The sequence below is a fragment of the Filicampus tigris genome, chromosome 9, assembly GCF_054856515.1.
Source record: "Filicampus tigris isolate MCC_2025a chromosome 9, RoL_Ftig_1.0, whole genome shotgun sequence".
Lineage (NCBI taxonomy): Eukaryota > Metazoa > Chordata > Actinopteri > Syngnathiformes > Syngnathidae > Filicampus > Filicampus tigris.
The window spans coordinates 19,019,956-19,044,489 of record NC_141225.1 but is presented as its reverse complement, the minus strand read 5'-3'; the positions used below and the strand labels follow the sequence as shown (position 1 = coordinate 19,044,489).

General features: G+C 41.4%; 1 protein-coding gene across 2 annotated transcripts; it reads left to right on the top strand.

The window, feature by feature from the left end:
* The first annotated feature begins 12 nt into the window (after positions 1-12).
* On the top strand, positions 13-23,841 carry pxna (paxillin a). 2 transcript variants are annotated; one of them, XM_086041150.1, is made up of 14 exons: positions 13-319; positions 12,371-12,564; positions 12,671-12,726; positions 12,934-13,070; positions 13,179-13,374; positions 13,454-13,601; positions 14,037-15,365; positions 16,518-16,787; positions 17,023-17,355; positions 18,938-19,096; positions 19,458-19,631; positions 21,256-21,337; positions 21,438-21,586; positions 21,663-23,841. In XM_086041150.1, the coding sequence occupies exons 1-14, from the start codon at positions 307-309 to the stop codon at positions 21,927-21,929; spliced, it is 3,507 nt and encodes a 1,168-aa protein (XP_085897276.1). In that variant the 5' UTR covers positions 13-306; the 3' UTR covers positions 21,930-23,841. The 2 variants fall into 2 exon arrangements, with proteins under 2 accessions (XP_085897276.1, XP_085897275.1); XM_086041149.1 differs by lacking the exons at positions 14,037-15,365; positions 16,518-16,787; positions 17,023-17,355 and having other exon boundaries at positions 25-319.
* The last annotated feature ends 693 nt before the right edge of the window (positions 23,842-24,534 follow it).

The window sequence follows — 24,534 nt, the reverse complement described above, 5'->3', positions numbered from 1 at the left end:
TTTCCCTCATTTGACACTAGATGGCGCGGGGTCCTTTGTGTTGAGCTGGTGGGCTGCAGGGCGGCAGTGGTGCTGGCAGGGGGGCTGGCTCCTGCTCTCCCGCTCGAGAGATTCTCCTCTCGGGGGCAATCTGGCGCTGAGTGCTGTTGGGAAGTGTGTTCGAGGGACAACTTGAAAACTTCGCTGCGTTCGTGCAACACATTTGAGCGAGCGGACGCTACATCGGAGGAGCTGCCAGCCCAAAACGGTGCTCGACGGAGCGGGAACGTTGCGGGGTTCTTTCAACAGCGTTGACTTCCGGCCAACATGGATGATTTAGGTAAATCTAGCGCAACATTTCAATAACATGCGTACGCGTGCGGGCGCTTAAGCACCTTCGCCTACGCGAATACGTGGTTTGTGTGGTAAAAACGTGAAATTGTCCAAGTTTGTGTACCAAGCTGAGAAAGGCCCCGTGTGGTCATTTAATTAAATGTTGCCTTCAGGTACATTACGAAAAGTCCACGTAATTTTGGACACATTCGCTCTGGTATTAAGAGTCAGTGGCCACTTCGTGGTCATCTAACTTTTAATGCTTTCATCTAGTAATTTGATTGTGACATTTGATTAGAAGCCATTCGTGAGCAGGGTTCGACTGAGGGTGAACTGCAAATGGATGGCAGGAGTGGCATTTAAAGGCTACGAAAACAACCAGACATTTTAAAGTCAATAATTAACTATACTGTCACAGCAGTGGTGCGTTTCTGTCCAAGCCCAGCTGGAGTTGAACGCTGCCCTCCATATTTCCTTTTTAGTCAGCTACTTGCACCACATGTTAAGAGTCATTTCTATTTAGGATCAGCCGCTAACGTGTGTGATCTTTCTCAAGTGTAAATATTTTAAGTCAAATACTCCCTTGTGTAAAAAATACGTTTAAAAAAAAATACTGTAATTATAAAGGAGAAGAAAACCTCAGAAGTAGGCTAATTAAGACATCACAGCATGTTGAGGCTTTTTTTTTTTTTTTTGCAACACAGACTGTGGTAATATGTATTTACAAGTCTGAGCTGTAAAGTTGAGAAGGAATTAATGAAGTGATTTGTTGGTTTTTGATGGACATTCTATCAAGTGTTTTGCTGTATTGCCCTAATAATTTGGACACTCCTGTCCAAGAGCAAACTCTTTGACTATCGAGAGAGGGCCACGCCTGGAGTTGCTAACGTGGCGGGGTTGACACTTTACAAAGAATATCAGTCATTCTATATCCAGTCAATGTTTATGGATAGCTCCTCGGTTTACATGGCTCTCCTTGAAGTAGTTGCTTAAAAAAAAAAGAAGAGTGTCACGCAACCCAGTAAAATGTCCTCGTCACAGGGTTGTAAATAATATCATGCTTTTGGCTGCGGTCTCAAAACTTCTAGTTTCTCATGGGGCGGTATGTATCAGGCTTAGAGTTTTGTCTACTGTGTGTTTGTAATTATTCAAACAGCTCTTTTGGAGGCAAAAATGTGTATCCACCACCCAGATGAGAGCCCCGCTATGTATTTTTAGCAGAGAAGAAGAGTCCCTCTTTTCAAGTGATGAGCCAGCAGCAACCTGAAACCTTCCTTTGGCCTGCAGACACCTCTCTTTGCTCTCTCTGACTTTGGTCTCTGATCTCCCCCCCCCCCCCAGGCGGCTTTGCTTCCTCCTCCTCCACAAGCTGCACAGGAGTACACGCTGGATTGTGGAATGTGTAGTGTGACCCAGCCGTGGGAGCAAATGTGTCAGGCCACATGAAAGTATTGTGCCACAGCCAGAATTCATGCTCCTTCTTGCTCCACCCTCCCTCCCCTTGCAAGCCTCCAGGTGGCCAGCCACACAGGCCAGTGTTTATTGACAGTTTAAAAGCTGGCTAAGTTTGGAGCGGAGCAGATCAATGCAGATTGTAAATTTTGGTGGTCCGCCTTCTCTCGGGAACGGGAAACACCAAGCGGAGCGATGATTTGAATTGCGTTGTTGTTGACACAGATGTGTTTAATCTTCTCGTGATGCCGTGACATTTCTCAAGGCAAACTTGCATTGACCTCGCCTCCGCAGTTTTTTTTTTTTTTCACCCAAAGTTGAACTCAGGACATGTACAAGACCTGGCTGTCAAACAGCCTCCTTTCTCTGAGCCTGATGAGCACTACCTCTCATCTCTGTTACTTCTCGTTGTGATTTGCCGCATTGTCATTTTAGTTGCAGCGTTTGAAGTCAGGCAACTCCCCAGAGCGTTGTCAGTTCTGCGCGTTCGAAATGTCACTCAGAGTGGGTGTGGGCGACGTACTTCTTAAATGAGGACTGATGTAGCCTAGATATGCTTAAGTCTAAATTTAGGTTGGCAAATTGTTTACGCCGATAGAAAAGGTGGAGAAGTGACATGTGGTTCCTTGAGATTTGTTTTACTTTTTGAAACAAAGATCTTTCTGCGTCTGCCAAGTGTAAAAAGGTGAAGGCGGGAGTTATTGTTTTAGTAGCTGTTTGGCGGAATGTGCAGAAATGAGATCCAATTGTAGAATCTCATTCATCTGTATTACGTGAAACCGAACCAAACTAACAAAACAGAAACACACAAATGTTGTTGTATTCACACATTTTTCTCCCTTCACATTGTGCTACGTAAGTCATGATGCCCACCCACAAACACAATAGATTTTAAAAGTTTAAACGTAAAAGTGAAATAATTCCGATGTGGATGGGTTGTCTCTAGCCTCTTTGATGCAGGGATCACTAAAAAACGTCCCTTTCTGACGTGAAACAGGTACAATCCTGTCATGTTAGCCACTAAGGCAAAAAAAAAAAGCCAAGTAAAAAGATGGCTTTACCGTGATTATGAGAGCATTTTTGGAGCCTGGGCCTGTTCATATTTTTTCATCTCTGCTATCCAGGTTGTGAAATTTTCTGAAAATAATATTATAAGTCTGCCATCAAACAACTTTACTTCCTGTTAAGAGTTGGGCATCGAGTAACGTTGGCTTTCTATGTACAAGCCTACACCGGATGAATGTAACTTGTGAGTTTTTGCAGGAAATCCTTCATTCATTCCTGCAGGGTTTTGTCCATCTGCTTAACTTTGAAGTAAACTTGCTGAAGGGCTTTGAGCCATATGTTGGTAGACACACACGCATACACTCTTCAGATCAGTTAGCTTGTGTGGACAAGCGCTTTGACAAGCAATCTTAGTGAGCACTGACAGCTCCAAAGCCAGTCATGTCGTCTCACGTGGGGCTCGGTACCTCCTGGATTGAAGTAGATGAGAAAACCAGTCAAAAAATATAAATAAATAATATTCAGGCTCTGATGGGAAGAAAAAAAAAAAAAGCCAACATCTGTTAGCTGTATTGTTAGTTTACATGGCAGAGTTTAGAAAGCTTTTGTTTGTTGTGACCGCTCCTCGACTTGCTAAGTGCATGATTTGTGACAGGAAGTGCCGTGACAGATCTCTGCGCTGTGGTGGCAGTCAAGTGCATTGTGTGCCGCTAAGCGACACTGCAGGTCACAAACGCTGTGAGTCACCCACTGCCTTGTTCTGTGCACTTCCTCGGTGAAATGTCTGAGCCAAAAGGGGCAAATCCTAATATCCGAAAAATCTCTTTAGGTGTGTGCTCTGCTTTCTCATGTGCCTCCAGGAAACCAGATTTTGAAGCTAATGTCAAATGTCAGGAGTCAATATTTTTATTTGAAGAAACACTTGACATCTAAAAGAGTGTGGTTGCTTTTATGCAGTCAGCAAAACCTCTCATTTCAAACAGGCGACTCTTTGACCTGTTTGGATTCAGAATTTGTGGTCCCCATATCAAACAATGGAAATTGAACTGTTCCAGGGAAAATGTACAAGCATTTTTTTTTAGAAACAGTTTTACATTCTTAACGTTTAACACGTACGTTACAAATTAACTGCTGTAGATCAATTGGGTTAAAAAATAACAAAATGTTGGGTCAAAAGTGGACCGATCCACTAATTGGGCCAATTTGACCCACCGTCTTGAATTGTTTTGTCCAAAACAGCCCAATTTTTGGGGTTGTTTTGCACAACCCAGAAAGTTGAGTCTAATTGACTCAAGTAATGGATCGGTCCATTTTTGATCCATAATTGTGTTATCTTCAACTCAACTGTTTTTACATTGTATAATAAGACTTCAAGCGGGCATAATACTATATAGATTTAGTTTTGAAATAAATACCGGTAGTTGTTTTTTTTTTTTTTTTTTTTAAGTGCCTGCCTCCTATAAAACCCCCCAAAATCTTCTTTTTTTTTGCCTATTTCTGAAAGTGCATCTACGCGCAATCGTTAGAGTACATTAAGATTCAGCATTTTCTCCAATTTGTCTTCACATGTCCTGATTTCTGAGCGTTTATGGCCATCGCGGTGTGCGGGGTGAGATAACACACTGCCCTTATATCAGAAAATGTTGCCAGCGGGTTTGATAAATGTACAACAATAAAGGCATTTGATTAACGGGGAAAGATAAGAATTCCCTCTGGCAAGTGGGAAAGAGCAAAGACCAGAGGTATTGTTTTCACAGCCCGTTGTTGTACGTGTAGCATTTTATTGTAGGCCGTTCCTAACTGCGTTAACTATTGATTGCCCGCATAGGCAGGAGCTGCAAATGTGTCATACATTTTTGAGATTTTGCTGTTCCACTGATGCACGATGAAGATTACTAATCTACAGTCGTTACAGGCAGATACAGTGTAGGCTGCAATACAGCTGATTGTTTTCCAGCGGAGTGATTTGCTTCCGCTTTGCAGTAACTGTCCTCTCACTTCACTTCCCTGTGTCCCTGTCGTCCTGGAGGGGACAGAGAGCAGCTTGTTTCTGAGCCTCTGACCTACTTTACTGGAGGAAATACACAACCAGACCCAACTGATTGGATGTCGGGGAAAAAATATCAGGCCATTGTTTTATGTACTACTGCTTCCACACAAGTATTGTTTCATGAGTGCCAAACCACTAAGATAAACCCCAAAAAAATCTTAACTTCAGAACGTTTTTTTCAGTCTTTATTTATTACCATGTCCCAGAGTGGAAATGCATTTCACACAGTTACGTTTCCGTTTTTTTAACAAAATATTCACGGACCAAAGCATTTTTGTGGAACAAATATACCAAACTGAGTAAATGGTTATTAAAAATGACGTGCATGTAACAACGACTATGTTTACATGCAGTCAATATTCGGGTTAAGGTAAAAATTCAGATCTGAAAGATTCTGAAAAACTTGTTTACATGCATGAGTAGACAGAGGTACTCGGTATTTGAATAACCCGATTGAAACGGACGGCGTGGCGCAAATAGCCGTAATTTCCGCTTGTTACTTTCTGCCGTCAATAAAAAAAAAAAAAAAAAAAAAGACAAAACAACATTATATTCATGTCACACACCACAGCAACAAAGCAGTCAGTATCCTCCGCGTTCCAAAAGTGTGCCACTGTATCGCGTCTCTGAGTTTGGCCATGATTGTTTACCTCTGCTTTGTGTATTTCCGGCGAGTCGTGCGCCAGACATACGGACTTATACACACGTATGTATGTTTCTACAAACACACTGTGTCATTTTTGTCATAAATTAATGTGAAAACGCAGCAGAGAAATCTATGTACTCAAGTTAGATATGATATTCAGAATTTTAAAAAGCTGGATAATATTCGAGTTATTGCGCGCATTTACATGGCTTTTAACAACCCGTATACTGCCAATATTCACTTTTTTCCTTGTAGCTGTTCTATTTCTATTGCTGCAAAACGATATGGGAAATAATATTTATGTGTTTTGTGTCAGTAGTTCTTAAAATGCTTTTCTTATTAGAATCCCACACTATATCATTTATCTGGCTTCAATGCGGTGATGACGTTTATTGGCAGAACCACATCAGTGATTTAAACCTCCTCTTTACTTATCATCGAGAGACGGGCCCTTATACCCCCCCATGCCCATCATTGGGCGCTGCGCCAGACAGACAATGTGAGCTTTGAAGGATATTAGAGTGTCAGAAGCAGAGTTATTGCATCTAGGGAGTGCCTATCGGTTTCGTAAGGACGGGGTCTTTCAACACACACAAGACGTTTGGCAGTGACTTATTTGAGTTTTGTATTTTATGGCACGTCAACCAACTTCACTGCCATGCTCCGTTCCACACATAATGATGATTTCTTTCCCGGGCGATTTAGCGTTGGGCAAAATCTTGAAGGCAAGTTAGGATCTCAAAAATTGCTTTTGTGGTTTGTGGAGACATTCATACCAAATTTCATGTTGCTAATTGGCTTTCGGAACTGAACTTTCAAATGATTCGGGGTTGTACTGCACATGCTACAAAATGCAAATCTTCACCAATTTGGTGGCTTTTTTCCCCTTTTTAGCACTGTGTCCTGGGCCCCCTAATGAACGAGACCAACGTTCCCTCTAATTTTCCATGTGACTGAGCATTCACACAAACTCCCTGAACATTATTTGGCCCATGATGAACAAGCATCAGACAAGCACATGGTGGCCAAATCAGTGTCACACCCGTCTAAAACCTGAGAATTTACATGATGTAAGTATGTTACCAAAAAAAAAATCAAACCACCTTTATTTCAAAATAGAACATATAATTGAATAGAGATTTGTGACACAAAATCAGCCGTAGTTTGTTACTTTTATTTCAGCGCACGGATCATATTAAACATAATTATGTCTCAATACAATCTGTATAAATGTGGTCCCACTTTGGCCACTCATAAATAATGCAACATGTCACGTCAACATTTCTAGTCACATGACCTTTGAAATGTGTGAAAGAGCCTCATTTAAGGGGCCCATGTTTGGACTTCCTGAATGGAGCGACCCGCGTGTCACCTGTAGCGTTTCGTCAGTGGTGAGTGTCATTGCGTGTGTGTCAATGTATAAAAACTAAATTATTATTAATTTTATAATGCACTAAAAAAAAATTACACAGATAATTCTGTTGTATTTACTTCCTGTAGCAGCTGACCTCCGCTCACTGTGCAACCAAACTTGGAGGAGAGCGACTGGTGCAAAGGCGAACATTACAGGAAAATAATCGTATTCAAGGATCAAAGAAAGCTATTAGAACAGCCTTCGAATCGAAAATATACTTTTATTTTTTTCCCCACATTAATTCCGAGATTTTACTCAAGTAAATATCGGTTCCGAGCTTTGTAAAAAAAAAATTGTACTTGGAAAAATATGAGTAATCGCGATCAATGATGGAAAATTTTGCGATTAATTAGTTAAAAAATTGTAATCACTTGACAGCACTATAAATTATAGTAGAAAAACTGAGTGTGCGCCCTTGGTCACATGGCTGAAACGGTAAGGGAAGTGGGAATGGTGTGATGTCCAGTTTGCAGCGTAAACTCTACTTACTTACTTCTTACTTCCCACAGGTTAAGGTCACATAGGGAAGATATTTTTAGCTCCTCCGTGTTTCATGTGCTAGCAGCGAGGCTCCCATGCACTTTGTTGTTGTCTCATTGTTGCGCCCGTGTGTTTGCAGTGTAGAAAAAGTGCTGAATTTGTCTGCCGTCCTCAGAGAGGCCCTCAGGGGGACATCGAGTTCAAATGCACGACTCACCAGTGCGAGTCTCTTGTTGTGGTCCAAGCCCTGCTGCTGGTATTCATTGTGTTTGCACGCGGCGCACCGACAGGCCGTCTCACTCACAACACAACATGAAAGGCTGTCATATCGCATTATACACTCACTCGCTTTGGTTTAACACGCTTTGGGCGCTGCCTCTTGAAGCTATCAGTTGTTCGCCACTCGTGTGTTCTCGTATGGACAACGAGCTGTGGCATGTCAGGAATTTATATCAGCTGCATCGAAAATACCGAGAAGAAGCAAAGGAATTACAAGAAGGAATGAGTGGTTGGAGGAAGGCGAGCACAAAAGGAAGAGAGGATTTGATATTCGAGCAGTTTTTACTTTAAATGTCATGACATTTAGAAACTTTCAAGATGAAGCCATTGTTTTTCTTGTTTGCCTTGAGCGGGAAAGGCAGCCTTACCGGTACTTTAATTTTGCCCTGAAACTCAATGATCACCCCGTGCGGGTTTGAACATCATGTTTATCTTGGTGCCCCTTTTGTCCTTACAGTCTTTATCTTGACTTTATCAGATCAGTCGATTGCATTTATTAGTGCGTGCTCGCATTCGCTGTGTTGTGTACTATGTCAAGGAAACACCCTGTCTCTTCTTGATGTCTTTGTCTGGACTTAATATGTGCAATTCCCCTTCATATTCTGTTTTGAACTGTTCTTACAGTAGTCCGGCACTGCATTGTTCACAACGTACTCCTTATATGGTTCTCTTTCCATACCCTTCTTTCCTGCAGATCCACCGACCCCCCCCCCCCACTTCTTTTTAAATCCTGTTCCTTTTATCCGCTTTCCTGCCGCTCAGATCTCGTCAGCCCCTTTTTATCTTCCTCTCACTTCCTCTTTCGCTTTTCTGTAATGAACCCCTGCATGAAGCAATGTCCGTGTAATTAAAATGCATACCATTCATCTGAGAGGAAGGGAGTCTCCTCAGTTCTGCGTCAACCCACATTTTAGCCTTGAGAGATGTGCATGCTGACACTTCGCAGTTTCACTCACTGTGTCATTGCCATGCTTCATTGTTACGCCTTTTGTGCATCGCCATGTCACTTCCTTTGTCTCTGTTGCTTGCACTGATACCCATTAGAAGATGGATTTAATGTACGTTTGGAGCGCCTCAAAGGCTTTATCTGACATAAGTCCTTATTTGGGTTCTGTACCAAAAACTACGCCACTCACCGGCATTATTCACCGGCAGCCGTAGTAGTTTCTAAAGAGAGGAGGTAGACACCATGCAGGGAGAACTTTCAAATTCCAACCAAAGGACAAATTGATCAACATAAGCATGAACAGATTCTGATTCTGAAAAATCATATCCCGATTATTTTTGATTGATATTGAAATCACGATTAATAAGCATGATTATTGCTTGATTTAAAACATGTAAATCAAAACTTACAAATTTAAAAAAATCAAATAAGTTGAAAGAAAAATCAGAAATTAAATTAGTAACAAAGTTAAATAACAATATATTAAAACAATGGCAATAAAAACAGCAAATAAAACAAGTAAATATCTGCTGAGGAACTCAATTTTCTATTAGCCTGTCAATGGGATTTTACATGGACTTTAGCTTTAGCTCTGACAATGTTTTAAAAGGAGGCTTTCACGTGAAAACTTTCACACACCCCGCCGCTCGCCACATCGATCATTTTTCTCTGCTTGTATGTTCATGATCATGAAGCCAAAATCAAAATCACAATTTAAAAAAAAAAACAACAACAACAAAAATTCCAAATAATTCTACCATACTAAGTCTCTTGTGACTTTCACACTTTTTGACCACAGGAGAATTCATGTGTTTGCGGTATGTCGTCTTGGCAGAAAAAGCTGACACACCTCTGTATTTGTGTAGTTTGTGGATGGGCCAGAGCATGCCAAGCACGCACCGTTTGGTGAACAGACACACTTCAAAACATCATCACCACTTCCAAACTGCTCTATTAGTTTTGTTTCCAACATTATTTGTGCCACTTGGTAAATAAGTTGCACATTTCATCCACCACCTACATTTAGGACGATTAAAATTGGGTGTAGCCTGAGGGTTAGTGTTTCAGCACAAATTTATTTTGCAGCTGAAAATTATTTTCAATGCTAGTTCAGATGCACAGCTAATTTGATTTGCATCCCATGTGTAAACCATCTGGACTAACATCTGTTGACAGAGATCTGTGCAGCTTTGTTCTGACAGCAGCAGGAGTTCAGACAAATGACACAATGATTGAGTTTTCCAGTAAACAATGATTATATTGTCTCTTTTTGCCCTTTGTAATCTGATTTTTTTCCTTTTAGAAAGCTTTGTTTAGTGATACATTTCTTTAAATTAAATATAATTTAAAAATGAAAATCAAATCTCAACTCCAGTATGCACGATACCTTGATTGCTGTTAAAAGATATTTGTATGCCCTCAGAGGTGTGCATTTTAATTCATTTTGCTGGTTCGTCATCCGTCAGCGGCCGGGGTACCCGTCCGTCATTCGTTAGTCTGTCATTTTCTGTGACGAACTCAACTGTAATCGTCCTTCAGACTCTCAGTTACTGTAAATCCGTCAGTTAGTCCGTCAGAAGTCCATTGGTCCGTCAGTTGGTCACCCCGCACAATACCGTCCGAAAAAGGGGCATCCACCAGTGACTGCCGGACGCGGTTAGTGACGATTACACTGACGTATGAAAATCCACTTCCGTCATTTGTCAGTCCATCTTTTTTAAAAGGTGTCCCGTCATTTGTCAATCATCAGCAAAACGGGCATCCGTCAATGACGGACTGATGGACAGGTCAGTGACAGGTCCGTCACTTACGGAATGGCCACCTCTGTTTGGCCGTGTGTTGACGTTGCAATATCTCAATTTTCTCACATTTCACTGAAGAACGAGAAATGTCAAAATGGTTGAAACTAGGGTTGGGCATTGGTAAGAACCTCAGGATTCGATTCAATTTTGATTCTTTGGGTTGCGATTCAGTTCGATTCCGATTCTTAAGGTTGTAATTCGATTCAATATCGATTTTAGATGCTTCGCCATTTTATTGCGTGGGAAAATATTGCAATGCATTGATGAATTGATATTCTCACCCACCCCTTGTTCTAACACAGGAAAACCACACATACAGTGCACATGCTGTCTAAAACCAATATTACAAAAACATTGACTTCCCCTTGTGCCAAGGCATGGTGAGTAAATATCTTGAGAGATAATTGTGTTGTTTCTACTCTCTTTCCAAGATCTATTTTTCTGCTACTCACAAAGGATCGGCTTCAGCAGTGTGCGCACTTTTGCACAATCCACAATGAAACACTTCGTAATGTCACTGACCACAGTGGAATCTTTGCTGTGCGTTCTACTGTGATCCACGCCCGTACATGCTAATGCTAACTCAGTCCAAATGGATAGGCTATGGCTCTGGCGCTGCCTCTGCTGTGTCCCCTTGCTGTCTGGGAACGTTTACTGATGATACAGTGCTATTCTAAGCATTGGTCTCCAGGTCGTCAGATGTTTCTAATGTTACAGTTGTGATCTTCCTGTTGTATTTAAAGACCAAATTTGAGGCTAAGTAGCCCGCGAGGATCCCATAGAAGGACAGACAGCAATTGTTGAATGTTTTACTAGAATGGAGTCATGGCAGAAAGAGGCACTAGTACAGCAGTTAACTTTTGATGTTGGGGGCTGTCATTGCTTGGCGTCTTCTATGCCAGAAGTCATGAATAGGCAGATGCTGGATCTGGACCCTGGAACCTTTCCAAAAGGACACAAACATACAAATTAATTAATTATTCAAATTAATTTGAGGAGCTAGTGTTAGCCTTTACCTTTTATAAGTGCCGAGTCGCTTTTTTTTTAAACTCTATTTATTGGATGTCTGTTTACTTGCTTTTAATTATTTGCTATAGTAATTGGTATTTCATGTACACTATGTTCTGTGCACTTGTGAAAACTAAAGTATAGAAAAAAAATAATTTGAGGAACAGCAAAACATATTGGACGATTTATGTTTGTAAATCTTACTTTTTGGATTAGTAGTTACCACACAGCCCAATTACGTGCATCAAGACTCTTCTAATGTGACCCGATTCAGCCAAAAATGGTTAGGTTCCAATTTGAGGATCCCTGTTCTCTATTCTACTTAATTTCCTTCATTGTCTCGACTGTGAGTAACGTGTCAAAGTTGGAACGCTCTTGTCAGCTGTTTTTTTGCGTGCTTGGCTTGCTCACTTGAGGCAAGTAGCTAAGTTGGTACCGGCATGCCGCTGCTGTGAGGTGAACCCAAGATGCCACTGCCATTAAAGTGAATCCCCCCCCCCCACGACCCATTTGTAGCTGTTTTGTACACACCCCTTCCCCCAAATGTTTCATGAACTCATCTGTTGTGGTTTGTTTATACTTAAATCCATATACAAATATTGGCTTATTTATTTATTTACCCGTAAATCTTTATTTTTTTGGGGGGGGGATTTATGAAATCCTGTCATTGAAATGATACACTTTTGTGGCGAAGGGTGATGCTATAATAAGGCCAGGTATACAGTACAGTATGGCTGTTCATGTATCATCTACTGATGATTTACTTTCTTTTTCTTTGCGTCGTTATTGCCTCCATGTTTTACACTGCGGCACATGCCGTAATGAGGGTCAATGAATAACTCAAGTGGCTATGGCAGTCTGAATGGATCAAAGTTTACAGCTTACGATCATCTTTTAATGGACAGTTTTTTAGTATTTTGTTGTATTTACCAAACCCAAGTGTGTAATATCAAATCTTTATTCTGTGTTTCCTTAGATGCTTTGTTGGCAGACCTTGAGTCCACGACATCCCACATTTCAAAACGTCCACTTTTCCTGTCAGATGAGACGGGCTACGCTCTCCCCGTTGGAGGTCAGACCCAGCAAGACATCAGCTTTTCGCCCCAAGGCCCACTCATTCCCTCCGAGAAAACACTCAATGGAGTACAGGAAACAGATGTAAATGCTCTTGTGAGTATCATGATAATCAAACTTAAGTTGGTCACTGTAAAAGTGTACCTTCATTTAAATGGACTTAGGACAACAGACTAATTCACATGTGACTTCCTCACCTCAGTCAAGAGATAACAGCAGTCCACCTCAAGCCCCTGGAGAAGAGGACCACGTGTACAGGTAAAACACTTTGTTGAGGACGAAACAGAACCACAAAAATAGTGTGAAAATTATGAACTAAGGACACATTGTTTTTGATAATGATATTCTGACCGCGATGGTCTCCCTTTAAATGCTTCAGTAATGCCACCATGTACTGCATGTATAGTGCAGGTTTTCGGTCTCTGTTAATGAATAGATGTTGAATGTCTGCTGCTTCATGTGCAGTTTTCCTAATAAGCAGAAGAGCAATGAATCTTCACCTGCCATTAACCAGTCGTTTGGCAACAACCTGTCAGAGCTGGACCGCCTGCTGCTGGAGCTCAACTCAGTCCAGCAAAGCACCCCCGCCTTCCCTATTGAAGGTTTGTCCATTACTTGTTTCAATTCAACGTCTTCTACTTTTCATGATGTAAAATTACAGCCATTTATAGTTTGCTGAAAGCATAAACACATTTTATTTTTGTCAATAGAGGAGGCAGCCCCACCCCTGCCTGCCAGCATTGCGATCCAAAGTATACAGGAGAATGGAGTGTCCGTTCCATCACAGGTCACGCCACCTCTGTTGGAAAAGCCCAAACGCAGCACTGCCGTTCGAGGAATAGAAGATGTACGACCAAGCGTGGAGAGCCTTCTGGATGAGCTGGAGAGCTCTGTGCCCTCAGCCAGGTGAGAGAAATTAATCCGTCAAAACATGAAATATTGTTCTGGCAAGTCAACAATTGAATTTGTACCATTGTTCCTTTAGTGCTACTCCCTTGTTGATATCGGATGGGCAGATAGACGGTCAAGAGGAAACACAAGCACAGCAACAAGCAAGAATGTCTGCGTCCTCTGCCACGCGAGAGCTGGATGAGCTGATGGCCTCCTTGTCGGACTTCAAGGTCCAAAGCAATGTGAGCTTTTAATTTTTTTTTTCATTCGAGAACAACAATATCATGCATTGGAATCGTATTAACTCATTCACTGCCAAAGACAAATTTATATGTCTTTTCACAGTCCAGTCATGCAATCCCAGGAATTTATTTATATTTTTTTCATTTTTTTTTTTAAACCTTAGGGTAAAAGAGGGTCTGAAAATGTCTGGCAGTGAATGGGTTAATGAAGGTCAAAATTTGTAAAGTGTAAAAACTGTAGATACCATTTTAAATCTTATCGCTGTGAGTTAAAATGGAAAATTTGAGCTACCGTATGCCCGTTCTTAGTGTTTTGTGTATCTGAGAGACATTACCTTCCATTCCCTTCATCTCAATGTGTTTTTCTTGGTCTGTTTCTCTTTTCTCTGTCACTGTGTATGTCTTTGTTTGTACGTATGTATGTGTTAACGGTAATCTGGCTCCCAACTGTCAATGAACCAGGAAGTGGTAGACCACTCAAATCCTGCGGGCTCAACAATGATAACCTTTGACACTCAGTCCTCAATTACCCATATTGACTCATCTGTGGATATTGATCCATTATCTAGTTACACCACACCCTCCTGTACCCCTCTTCCACTGGAACTCCACATAGACGAAGATGGTTGTTCAACCGCTACTTTTACCGCTGGTTCGACTGTCACGGTTACAACATCCAGAAAGGAAGGTGGTGGCATTGTCACCTCAGAGATCTCTCGTTTGGAGCGATTCAGTGTTTCTAGTAGCCCAAGACATCCCATTGAAACTGAAATTGGTAGCTCATGCAGTCCATCAGCCAATGAAGTCGCTGCTAATAAAGCCTCAAGTTCACCGGGGAAGAATTCAACTAGTTTCAATTCAGACCCTGCTGCTTGTAATCCCTGTTTAGTTGATGTTTCCAACCCAAGTCCACAAAGTTTTTTCAAACAGTCTAGTGTAATTCCGAGTCTGAGCCCCATCCTGAAAGACTACAGTCCAGAACGTGCACATCACGGCCAAGATATACTTGAAAAGAATGAATGTCCGGCCACACCGACAACTCCAGAAACATTGCCAATGTCTCCTAGCCCAGTAAGCGTGCCAAAACTATCAGGTCAGGTTTCAAGTAGTGTTCCCAAGAGTCCAGTGTTAATTCCAAGACTCTCAAGTGCAAAACTTGAAAGTCCCGTGACTGTCCTCAATGTCTCTAGCTCACAAACTGATTTCAAAAGTTGTACTCCAGAATTAGTCCCTCAGATTGCACACCCAGTAATACGTCCAAAGATTTCAAGTCCAGCACCAATTCGAAAAAGTGAAAGTACAGCTCCAAAGAGTCCTGCTTCAGTCATCAAAAAGACCTACATGATAGCAGATACTAGTAGTAGTCCCAGACATTCACCAGTTTCACTCTCTGCTGTACCATCAACTAGCCCATCTTCCCCTCCTCCCAAAAATCAGCTGAGTGAAATAATGGACTTAACATGGCCGTGCCGGGAGCCTGTATTGGATAATGCCTTAGATCAACTTTTAGCACCTGACTTGATTCAACTAGATGCCAACCAAGCACCCAGTTCTCTTGTGCTTGGGGATGAATACAGACCGTGGGATGAAGACGATGGCACATACCCAGATGTGAGCCAGGAGGGGACCCTGACACCAATGACTGAAGTCAGTTGGATCGATGAGTGTTTCACCCCCTCCACCTGCCCGGGGACACCAGATGCAACGCTGGATCTGCCAACACAGCAGCCATCTGCCATTGAGCGTTTATCAGCTTCCGGCCAAGTAGGAGATGCATCAAATCAGCTCCAAAAATAAGATGGCAAAATATCCCAAATAGCTTATTTGGGGGGAAGCTTCCTACAGTTCAATACAGGCTGTCTATAAGTAGACTGTATTTGAACATATAGTCATCGGTGTGGTGTGATGCATGGAGTGTCACTGCATAAGAATTGCAACTGGTTCTTAAAGAAGGTGTCAATCCAAACGTATATTTTTCAAGAATATGTTCCCAGCAGGCCCGCTTGAAACGAGGCTTTCTGATAAATATTTATGGAATAAGAGTTAATCCACCCATTTTTTGCCATCTCTGGGGGCGGCCATTTTGTCACTTCTGTCAACTGAAAATGAAAATGAAAATGAAAATCGCAACTGCTCTGGGCTCAGGTAACGACCAATGACGGCTCAGCTTCAGAAAACAGGTCAGCCGTGATTGGTCGTTAACCGAGTCCCGAGCAGTTGTGATGTCATTTTCAGTCGACGGAAGTGACAAAATGGCCGCCCCCAGAAATGGCTAAAAACGGGTGGATTTTGCTGCTTAACTCATATTCCACAAACGCAACATTTATCAGAATGCCGTGTTTCAACTCGTGGGCTTTCTGGGAACATGTTCTTGAAAAAAAAAAAGTTTGAGTAGATTTCCTGTTTAAGGGAAAGGTTTCTTTGTAAAAGTTTCTTGTAGCTGATGTCGAAAGAATTACTAATGGGATGACTGCATGCTCCTACTTGCCTGAGTCAACACTTCTGTTCACCACAGGACCTCGCCTGTGATGTTTACGCAACTAGCAATGATGCAAACGTCAGGATTCAAATTTGTGCCAGACTTTTTTTCTGTGCGAGTATTTACAATAAACCCTCTATTTTCCCCTTGATCCTCAGCCTGGCTTTGGCTTGTGCAAGCGCTTTGTGATGGATCTGTATTGCCTTGAGTCTCCGGCATGCCATGCCTCACTTACCAACAGCAAATGGCTTTGTTTTGCAATGACAGAAGAGAATGACGTGTTCTTCCGCAAGAAATTCAATTGGGGATCAGTGCGTGTGGTGTAAGTGCAGAGCATTTTGACAGCAGCATATTTTTGGAGTGCTATTGATTGTTCGTCCTGTGCTTGAAACCCAACATGGAATTTCGCACAACCTCCACTATCGTCTACTCCCCAGCTCAAGTCGGTTATACGTCGCACAAAAGAGACGTCCAACGTGCACCCGATGTACAAGGATGGAGTAGCGCGGCGTAAAATGGGACCTGTTATTGTGAATAAGAGTATTTCACAAGATCGGCTCATTGAGGAACTCCAGGGAAAACTGGGAATTGGCCGTGCGGAACGCCGGCGTAAACAACAGCCAGATGACTGGCTGACGGAAGGAGTCATCGTGATGTCAAACCCGCAGCGAATACGTGAAGAAAGGGTCCTGCCACCTGTGGATAAGGTAGACGTTAAGGACACATGGCAGCATGATAACATCCAGTTCAAGTCTAAAATTGGTGGATGATCTTGGAAATAAGGGGAAAATATTGCTTTGTCACATTTTATTAGTGGCAACTTTTTAGTTTGTCAATGCTATTTATCTACTATTTCTTCTTCTTCCTCCCTATTGCTGTGCTGTGCTTTGCTTTACTTTACTCGCTCTTCTTTGCCATTTCCTTTTCTCACTCCCCCTCCAGATCATCATCCCTCCTGAGTCTCCTGTCCCCCAGAGAAAAGTCCTCTCCCCTCTGAAGTCCCCTCCAGCTCCCAAAAAGATACCCCCGATAAAACAGACACCGCCGCCACTACCACTACCTCCACCCCCTCCGACGCCTCCGCCCCCTCGGGAACCTAGCCCGCCGCCTCCCAAGGAGCCTACTCCTCCCCCAAGGGAGCCTACGCCTCCCCCTGTGCAGCCCCCTCCATCACCAAGCCCCCCACCCAAGCCCATCACACCACCTCCGCCCCCCAAGGCCTTTGTATCCGTGTCCTGTCAGACTGAGTACGATGCCCTCTTCCCACCTATGCAGGCATGGTTCCCCTCTCTTCACCTCTTTGCTTATGTATTCCTCACCCTAAAATCATTCTATTTTGGTGACCTTTCAAGCTACTGGAGCTCTAATTTTTCTTGATCCTTGAAACGGCAAATGTATACCTTCTGTATTAATGGCAGCCACCGGGATGCATGATCCTTAGGTCTGTTTTTGGCAGCAAGCTGGAAACAGATCACCTCTCTGCGTGTCGCCTGAAACCCAGTCAGTCCAGGTTATGAGTGGCGCTGACACCCAGGCTACAGATACCAGAGCTCCTTTTTCTAATTTTGATGTATGACAGCGCCCAGAGTTGCGTGTTCTGAGTGGAGTTTAAGAGCTTAGAGGCAAGTTGAGCGTCACCTCTCTTGGCCGTGTGCAGGAATGGTTGGCTTGCGGTGCAACTGAAATCTCATCTGCCATATGACAGCACATCTACCTCTACACTTATAGCCTATCCCACATCGCTCAAAGAGCGGTATACCATTGTATCATCGCCATGAATAGGGTGCGCTTTTAAAAAATCTTTTAGCTTCTATAACCTCGGTCAAAAATAGACAAACATTAACCCACACATTATCTATCCATTTTCCGAACTGCTTATCCTTGTTTGATTGTGAAATGTTTAATACAGAAGGTAGGTACTGCAATGCATATTGTTACTGTCTTATAATAATTGACAATTTCTTGGGGGGGCGTAAACTAGTGATGTGAAAATGAAGCTTCAAATTTGCTTCATGAACCAGTTGTTGTATTTTTTGACTCCTCTGGATGGCACTGCTAGTTTAAATAAAGGGGTTTAAGAAATGGCAAGTGAGTGTACTTTCTGCCCAATGTTGAACAGAGAGTGCCAACTAGAGGAGTCCAAAAAAAATACAACAACTAGTTCATGAAGTAAATTTGAAGCTTCATTTTCACATTAGTACCTTAAACATCTGCTCGGGATGTTGGCCATCCCTGTTAAAAATCATTAGTTGAATAGATCATTCAATTCTACACCCGAAATGAAATAATTAATTTGTATAATAAAACCATTATTTGGTTCAGTTGTTTGTGTTTACTGAAAACAATAACATAGGCTATTATTTTAGGAGGGTGATGATATGCAAAGGTTTTACAATGTTACCTAATGAATGATTGAGGTTGTGTTCACATAGGTTTGGTTCGGTCAAAACAAACTGTAACGTGATTGCTCCACAGTTCATTTAAAATATTATGGCATACTCTATGTAACTCAGCATTATTGGTTTAATAGCTCGAGTTTCATCACACATTGCATCTGAAACTCTGCCCAATTAGCTTGTGACTTTGAATATAATTTTTACTGGGCAATTTTTGGTCCGATACCCCAAAAAATACATATATAGGGTGAACCGTACACTACATTATATGCTGTGTTCAGACTTGTAGTTACTCTGATCCGGACCAACAACAACAAAAAAAGATACACAGTGCAAACATTTTTTTTTTGTAAACTACAGCACTAAGCTGTCCGACAACAGCCAAGAAAACCAGAAAAGAGATGTTGTCCATGTATTACTTCTTTTAAGCCATCGCACTAAATCTCTACAATCTCTGCCAGATCCAGTCCCAGGGAAAGACGTCCCCCACCGGACCACCCAAGCCCGCCAATAAACTGGACAACATGCTGGGGAGCCTGCAATCCGACCTGAACAGACTGGGAGTCCAGACTGTGGCTAAAGGTGTCTGTGGTGCCTGCAAGAAACCCATAGTTGGACAGGTGATTGTATAGACAGTAGTCCACAAATGTGTAGAACTTGCACGTGGTCCCAACCAACCCGTTTGATGTAACTGCATTTATATAGATAGTACTGTAGTACACCAGGTTTGTGAGAGCACTCCTATCGACTACACGGTAAATGTAACCAAGGTGAAAATGAATTCTCTGTTAGATTTTTATTAGGTCATAGCCATAAAATGCTTTAGGATGCAGATGGGGATTATTTGAAGTTTTTGTGCCGTGCCGTTGTACTCTAAAAATTCTTAAAATAAATACTATTGGCTTTGTAAATTGACATTTCCTCTGTATCACCCCCTTGCAGCTCATTTTCATTTAATCCCTTGTGCTGTTAATCCCCCAGGTGGTGACTGCCATGGGAAGAACGTGGCACCCTGAGCACTTTGTGTGCACCCACTGCCAGGACGAGATAGGCTCCAGGAACTTCTTTGAGCGTGAGGGGCAACCTTACTGCGAGAAAGACTATCACAGTCTCTTCTCACCGCGATGCCACTACTGTAATGGGCCCATACTGGATGTTAGTAACGCATACATGGACACACTCATGCCATAACCTACTGTATACTGCACGGATGGGCGGGTATTGCATAGTTATTTATTCATAGGCTAAAGGAACATGGCCATTATTGGATGAGTGACTTCTTGTGTGGTGTAGACAGGCACATTCATGTCTTTATTTCCATGATTAACACACACACACACACACGCGCGCACACACAGCGTTCCAGTGTCCCTGGGAGGGGAAGTAGACAAATGGACTTTAACCAGGGAATGTCCGACATGAGTCACTCCCAAGATTTTCCAATCCACCGCCTCAGAGCGTGTTTGACACATCCACAGTTGACTTCTCTCAAAAGCAACTGGCATGAAGAAATGACTAGCTATGCAAAACTATAATGTTTAATAAGTGACAGCCCATTAATCTAATAAGACCTAGTGCAAAAGATGAATCATAATCTTGTGATTAATATTTTTACCTATGAGAGAAGCAAAGTATTACAAAGACTTCGGAGTGGCCATGTAGCCAGCTGCATAGTAGTAGTAGTAGTGCAAATGAAACATAGTACTGTCAAAATTAACTTATAGTTAAATTAATACCTCTCTGACCACATCAGTCAAAACTGAGAATTATCTATACATGTGTATGTGTGTGTATATATGTATGTACTGTATGTATATATATATGTATGTACTGTGATGTGTATATATATGTATGTATATATATGTATGTGTATATATATATGTATGTATGTATATATATATGTTTGTATGTATATATGTATGTATGTATATATATATGTTTGTATGTATATATATATGTTTGTATATATATGTGTATATATATACACGTTTGTATATATATGTATATATGTATGTATATGTATATATATGTATATATATGTATATATATATGTATATATATATACATATATATGTGTGTATATATATGTATATATATACACATATATATGTGTGTATATATATGTGTATATATATACACATATATATGTGTATTTATATGTATATGTATGTATATGTATGTATATATATGTATATATATTTGTATATATATATGTATATGTATATATATATGTGTGTACTTATGTACATACTTGCATTTGGTGCATTTCCACTGATTTGCTTCAATTATTTGTTTCAAGTAGTACTGTAATAGTTGGTCTTTTGTAACCATGCCCCCCCTAGTGGTGAGGTTATAATATACACACTATTTATACTGTATGTGTATGTATATATGTGTATTTATATGTATATATGTATATATATATATGTATATGTATGTATATGTATATATATGTATATATATATGTATATGTATATATATATGTGTGTACTTATGTACATACTTGCATTTGGTGCATTTCCACTGATTTGCTTCAATTATTTGTTTCAAGTAGTACTGTAATAGTTGGTCTTTTGTAACCATGCCCCCCCTAGTGGTGAGGTTATAATATACACACTATTTATACTGTATGTGTATGCGCTACGCTTAGTGAGTAGTGTGTTCTTTTACACATATGACATATTTGAATACAATGAGTGATCCCTAATTGGTTTCAAATGTTAGTAGAGTATCTGACAACTTGGACAAACTGACCATAATTGTGGATGTTGTCTCACAGAAAGTGGTGACTGCTTTGGACAAGACTTGGCATCCTGAGCACTTCTTCTGTGCCCAGTGTGGAGCCTTCTTTGGGCCGGAAGGTACCTGAGCACTCTATGAATACCTCACACGAGTAGATTCAGGTTGGAGTTATTAAAAAAACATGGGGAAGTGTCAGCATGAATCATTGCTCCCATGCAGGGTTTCATGAGAAGGATGGAAAAGCGTTCTGCAGGAAGGACTACTTTGACATGTTTGCTCCCAAGTGTGGAGGCTGTGCCCGGGCCATTCTGGACAACTACATCTCCGCGCTCAATTCACTCTGGCACCCCGAATGCTTCGTCTGCAGGGTGAGAGCCTCGACTTGCTGTATCCGCTCGACGTATCAATATGGCATCTCGTTTCATTGCACACCGTCGTTTGCAGGAGTGCTTCACGCCGTTTATCAACGGCAGCTTCTTCGACCACGAGGGTCAGCCGTACTGCGAGGCGCACTACCACGAGCGCCGCGGCTCGCTGTGCTCGGGCTGCCAGAAGGCCATCACGGGCCGCTGCATCACAGCAATGGGCAAGAAATTCCACCCGGAACATTTTGTGTGCGCTTTCTGCCTCAAGCAGCTCAACAAGGGCACCTTTAAGGAGCAGAATGACAAGCCCTACTGCCACGGTTGCTTTATTAAACTCTTCAGCTAGACCGTGCACCTTTCCTTGCTCGGCTAAATGCACACAATTGATGTTTTTGTACCACACGCATGAGTCTGAGACACGGTGGGTCACACATCATTACAGATTCGTGTCTGCGACTTTTGACACCCAAGGGATTTTCTTGCCTGTCTAAACTCTCAGGCTTTTGCTAAAGTTGTGTTATCAGTCAGCCCAAAGAGATTTTTTTTTCTTTTTTTTTTTTTTAAAGTATTCATCGTGTCAAAACAAAAGAACACATCTCCCCTTGTTTGTTGTGTAAGGATGTATATCCTGTGTCAAAGGTGGGATTTTCCCACGGCAGAACAAGACTTTAAGCCACATGGTCCCCCTGTGTTAAAATAGTCTTTTGAACGTTTGAGTCAGCTGCTTGACTGAATGGAGCGTGGAGAGCAGTTCGGGAATTTGTGTGGCCAATTGGTGTGAGTAATATTAAGAAACCTCCAAGCAGTTCTTGTCTTTGCACTCCCCAAACAAAGATCTCTTGATGAGACTGTCACAGTTGTCACATGGTGAATTTTACAATGTAGTGTGGCTTTTATTTTTCTACTCTGCATTGACAATATCTAAGAAAAAGATCATGTTTACTGGCGTCAGGTGCTTCGAGTACCTTTTTACCCTTTCTCAAACTGTAATGGCAACCTACCGGTGACTCTTACACATGAGTAATTTTATATCACAGGGAGTAACCATATCGACCCTTATTTTATTCTTTATATTGTGCCATTCACTTAGAAATAGGCACGCTTCGTGATGTTTGACTTTTGGTGCAATTTAAAAAAAAAAAAAAAAAAAGTAAATGCAGATATTTTACATCTGTATTCATGCACAATTTCTAGAATTGCAACAAATTCTCGTCAGTACAAATAATGCATCATTTCAGCTTTTCAGATTTGTACACTCGTGATTTATCACTGTATTGAATACAAAAGAATGGATTATGCTAGTCCATGCGACTGTCATTTACATCGTTTTATAAGCACTAACAGCCAGCCGACATCACAAACTGAATCTACAGTAAAATTTATATCCTCTCGATTGTTTGACAGAACTGTGTTTTGTCGCTGTTTTGGTGAAAATATATATTTGTAAGTTGTAACTCACATTGCTGTGGAGAGAGCTGGCTCTACTGGCATGCAGGCCGATGATGGTAGTCCAGCCTGTTTTCTGCCATGCACACACAAACACACTTTTACCAGCTTGTGGTTCAAAGAAAATCCCGTGCTCAAATTTTTTTTTACCAACAAAACTCAATGATGTGTTGTAACAAGTGCCAAATGGTAGCATGTTTTTGTGGGCTACATGCGTTTCGTCACGCCTGTTTTTATTTTCCCTTACGGACTTATTTTTCATCATTGCGTGTGCAAGGTGTTGAATACAATATACGTTTTCTAAATGTAAGGTGGAGGATGCAATGTGCCAAATGTGTCAATGCAATAAGGTCTAATACACTGTGTGGTCTTTCCTGTGATTTGAGCCTTTCTGGTGTAACTTCAGGGAGACTTTTGTCTGCTGTGCTACATCTACTTTCTACACTGTAGTAGACGATCAGAGGACGAAGATATGGGAAAGCCCCTTGGTGAGCATTTGAGCTGAGAGTGGCCGTACACATCCTGCTGATTTAAACGTCCACGGCTTTTTGCATATTGCACCTTCAGCTAGACTGCTTGCCTACAAATATTAACAGGAATTGATTTTTATTCGCCATGTCATCTTAGTTAGTTTCTGGCTGTCGAGGAAGACGAGCCTTTTAATTGAGATGAAGATAAATATGTAAGAGAACATTTTGTGATCTTTACGCAGTTTATTTTCAAAGGAGCTTTGTGGCTTGCTTGGGTGTAAGCTTATGTGGGGCCTGATTGATCCAACCGGTGCAAATAAAATAAGGTCTTTATTTCTGACATTGCTTTGTGACTTGTTATACGTTTGTCAACCCAAGGGTTTCACAGTATCGGTCTGATAATGATTTAGATTTTACACAAATGTCAGGCATGATGCAAACAGGGCAAACATATTGTTACACATTAGACACCGTGGTGATTTAATGCAAATCAGTATAAATAATTAGGGCCCAATCGATATTGATTTTTTTAGGCCAATATCTGGCGGGAAAAATTCCAGTAACCTATTAATTGGCTGATTAATCAATATATAATGAATAACCTTTTTTACATTGTAGTAAATACAGTATTTAGCATTTTAGTGTTTAACTTTACAGCAGAGGCATTTTCAATTACAAAAACACACACAAAAAAAAGCATTAACTGATGGTACATAAATGGATGCAGTGCCCATATAAGCAACATAAGTGTACCTAACTCCATTTAAGCCTGTTGCCCTTTAACGTTTCTTCTACTCAATCTGCTCAATAGTTTTTGTTGCCATGAAGTGGTGGCATTTTTGTTACGATTGAGGTGTTTATAGTTGACGTTTTCATTCCCTTGTCTTTCGGCTTCATTTATACCCGACAAGGCTCCATGTAAACCCGCTATTGGCTCCCCACATGCTTAAACTGGATTGAAAAGACAGAGCTCTATCTAGTGGACAAATTGTGCAAGGACATCATTCTTTGTGATTCCAACACCCGAACAAAATT